Raw genomic sequence first — 3,071 nt, 5'->3', positions numbered from 1 at the left:
CTGAGTGTTCAGGAGTTTCTGGCTGCTCTTCATGTGCATCTGACCTTCATCAACTCTGGACTCAATCTACTGGAAGAGGAACAACAAACAACTTTTCAGATGCCTGAAACAAGAGACTCTGCAGTGAAACACTTCTACCAGAGTGCTGTGGACAAGGCCTTACGGAGTCTAAATGGACACCTAGACTTGTTCCTCCGCTTCCTCCTGGGTCTTTCACTGCAGACCAATCAGACTCTCCTACATGGCCTGCTGACACAGGCAGGAAGTAGCTCACAGACCAATCAGGAAACAGTCCAGTACATCAAGAATAAGCTCAGTGAGAATCTGTCTGCAGAGAAAAGCATCAATCTGTTCCACTGCCTGAATGAACTGGATGATCGTTCTCTAGTAGAGGAGATCCAACAGTCCCTGAGATCAGGAAGTCTTTCCACAGATAAACTGTCTCCTGCTCAGTGGTCAGCTCTGGTCTTTATCTTACTGTCATCAGAAGAAGATCTGGATGTGTTTGACCTGAAGAAATACTCTGCTTCAGAGGAGGCTCTTCTGAGGCTGCTGCCAGTGGTCCAAGCCTCCAACAAAGCTCTGTAATTAAATGTGTACTTATACCTTTCTATAAATATAAATAATGATTTAACTGGCAATCGAACTTGGAGAGATCCATCGATTAATTGAATCAGCGATTTTATTCAGCCACAGGGCTATATCTTCACACATTAATCAATTTTGATTTGTCAGGTGATATAAAATGTAACCAGTATGCACAATTTTGGTATGATTTTATCTCAGTCATTGTCAACCACCCTTGGGTGCAATTTGGATTTCAGCTTTGGAAATTCTAGGCTCTATTCCCGACAGGTGTTCCTGTATACTATGCTGGCCACTTGGTTATGGCTCCCCATGTATGGTAAAATCCTCCATGCATGTTACGAAGCTTTCTTGTTTTGATTCCAGTGACTTACTCTCTGCAGGTATTTGGTGATTGCAGGTTTCCCAATGACCCCTCACTTCTCCCGCCCCTGAGATTACACCGTAGATGGTTAAGTGGAGAATATTTGATCAAATTTGATTTATTCTCCTGGCTTCAATATCTCTGGTATACTTCTTCAAGCGGTTAACCAAAGTTTTTGGTCTTTGCTTGGCATGGTCTGAGATATAGACAGCTTGTTGTGCTTAGCTGCTTCCTTGTCTTTGTCACACTTTTCTACAGTTCTAAGGCAGTTTCTCTGTGGAGTTCACATTCCAGTTGCAGCGTATTCAGTAGTGATGTGTCGGTCGCGAACGAAACGGCTCTTAGCGCTGGATCTTTGACGTGAACGACGGGAGCCGGCTCCTTATCGCGAGCCGTGGGTTTTTTTCCTTTTCTTTCTCTCACCTTCTCTGTCGCACTTTTTTCCGCTTCACTCCGCATGCGAGCCTTGTGCTTTACGCTGCGATGTGGGGGGAGGGGCGGTAGTTACACAGAGAATGTGCATCTTCTTTTTGTTTTCATATTTAAATTTATATTTAATTGTGTTGTGGTTTGCAGTGTTTTGTGTTGTTTCACTTTAAATTTGTTTTCAAGGAAAAAGCTGAACATTTAAATAGCTAAAAGTTGAATTGTGAATAGTTGGTTTTTGTATTATATGATTTATTTATTACATTTTATGTGGAGTGAATAAATAAAAGTATATTTACGGTGGCCCCTAGAGACAAAGCACATACAAACTTCAAAGCACGTACAAACTTCAAAGCACGTACAAACTTCAAAGCGCGTACAAACTCCAAAACGCGTACAAACTCCAAAACGCGTACAAACTCCAAAACGCGTACAAACTCCAAAACGCGTACAAAAGACAAAACGCGTACAAAAGACAAAAGAAGTGCTCCAGAATGCTAGTTGCAGTGTTGAGCTGTTGTTACCTAGTGGCTACACAAGCCAGCAAGTACCAACGACCGGATTTGGTGTGTGGTAGTAACAGGTAAATGAACATTTTTTTAAAAAATTATTTTAATATATATGTATGCTTGTGTATAAGTACACAAACAATACACATATGCTTTCAACTGTGTAATTTAAGTAATCTAGGTAGCTCTGTTTTGGAAGTTCAGTTAATGCTAGAAATGTTTTTTGGAGTTTGTACGTGCTTTGGAATTTGTACGTGCTTTATGGAGTTTGTACGTGTTTTGTCTCTAGGAGCTACCGCATATGTTTATATATAAACATATATAAATAAAACTACTTTTTTTAACATTAGTAATTCCTTTTGTGCATAATTTTATATTATTGTTAATAATAAATTAATTAAAGCAACAAAACAACCTGAAGAGCCGGTTCAGAGCCAAAAGACCCGGCTCTTTTTAGTGAGCCAAGCTGAAAGAGCTGGTTCTCTAAAAAGAGCCAGAAGTCCCATCACTAGTATTCTCTGAAGTTTAGGGGTTGTTTTTTTTTTTCGCTTTAAAAAGAGTTACTTCCCATGCAGTGAACAGCGGACACTAATGTTTTTGTCACTTTATACGGAATCAAACTCAAGTAAAGTCAGTACTTCCACGCTTTAAACACTGCGCAGTCATATGCTCTCCTGCACTCGATATATTATCCATTGTTGATCTGCACACAGCGTTTGCCACGAACGTTTCACTCGCTTACGTCATTGTCATGAGATACTCTCGCAAAAAAAATCACGGTTTTAGTAATGCAGTAACGCAGCGTGCTTTCGGGAAAGTAACAGTAATCACCTTTATTGCAATAGTAATCCCTTACTTTACTCGTTACTTGAGAAAAGTAATCTGGTTACAGTAACACGTTACATGTAACACTGCTTGTAACACGTTACTTGTAATGCGTTACCCATCTCTGGTCAGTAGGGATGGGTATCATTTAGGTTTTATCCGATACCAGTACTTTAGAAATGGTGTCGGTGCTTAAACGGGGCTTGAACCGGTGCTTAAAGAATGAAGAACACAAACTTTGTCCAAAAACCTCTCATGTTTAGCTGTTGAGCCCCTCCCGGCCACTTGTATGCGCGATCTTGTTCTTTCGGTCACTACCCACAGCTCATGACCATAGGTGAGGGTAGGGACATAGATTGACC

At 40.6% G+C, this 3,071-nt stretch overlaps 1 protein-coding gene across 1 annotated transcript in view; it reads left to right on the top strand.

The window, feature by feature from the left end:
• Window positions 1–99: 99 nt before the first annotated feature.
• LOC102200751 (ribonuclease inhibitor-like) overlaps window positions 100–3,071 on the top strand; it is a gene marked incomplete at its 3' end in the record, with an annotated part of 11,791 nt that continues 8,819 nt past the window's right edge. The window contains exons 1-2 of the mRNA XM_013907958.1: window positions 100–387; window positions 511–584. Coding sequence (XP_013763412.1) covers window positions 100–387; window positions 511–584 — 362 coding nt within the window. The remainder of the gene's footprint in view (window positions 388–510; window positions 585–3,071) is intronic.

The sequence above is a fragment of the Pundamilia nyererei genome, unplaced genomic scaffold (genome assembly GCF_000239375.1).
Source record: "Pundamilia nyererei isolate P.nyererei 1_Seehausen unplaced genomic scaffold, PunNye1.0 scaffold00653, whole genome shotgun sequence".
NCBI lineage: Eukaryota > Metazoa > Chordata > Actinopteri > Cichliformes > Cichlidae > Pundamilia > Pundamilia nyererei.
This window is presented reverse-complemented; position numbering and strand designations above follow the sequence as displayed.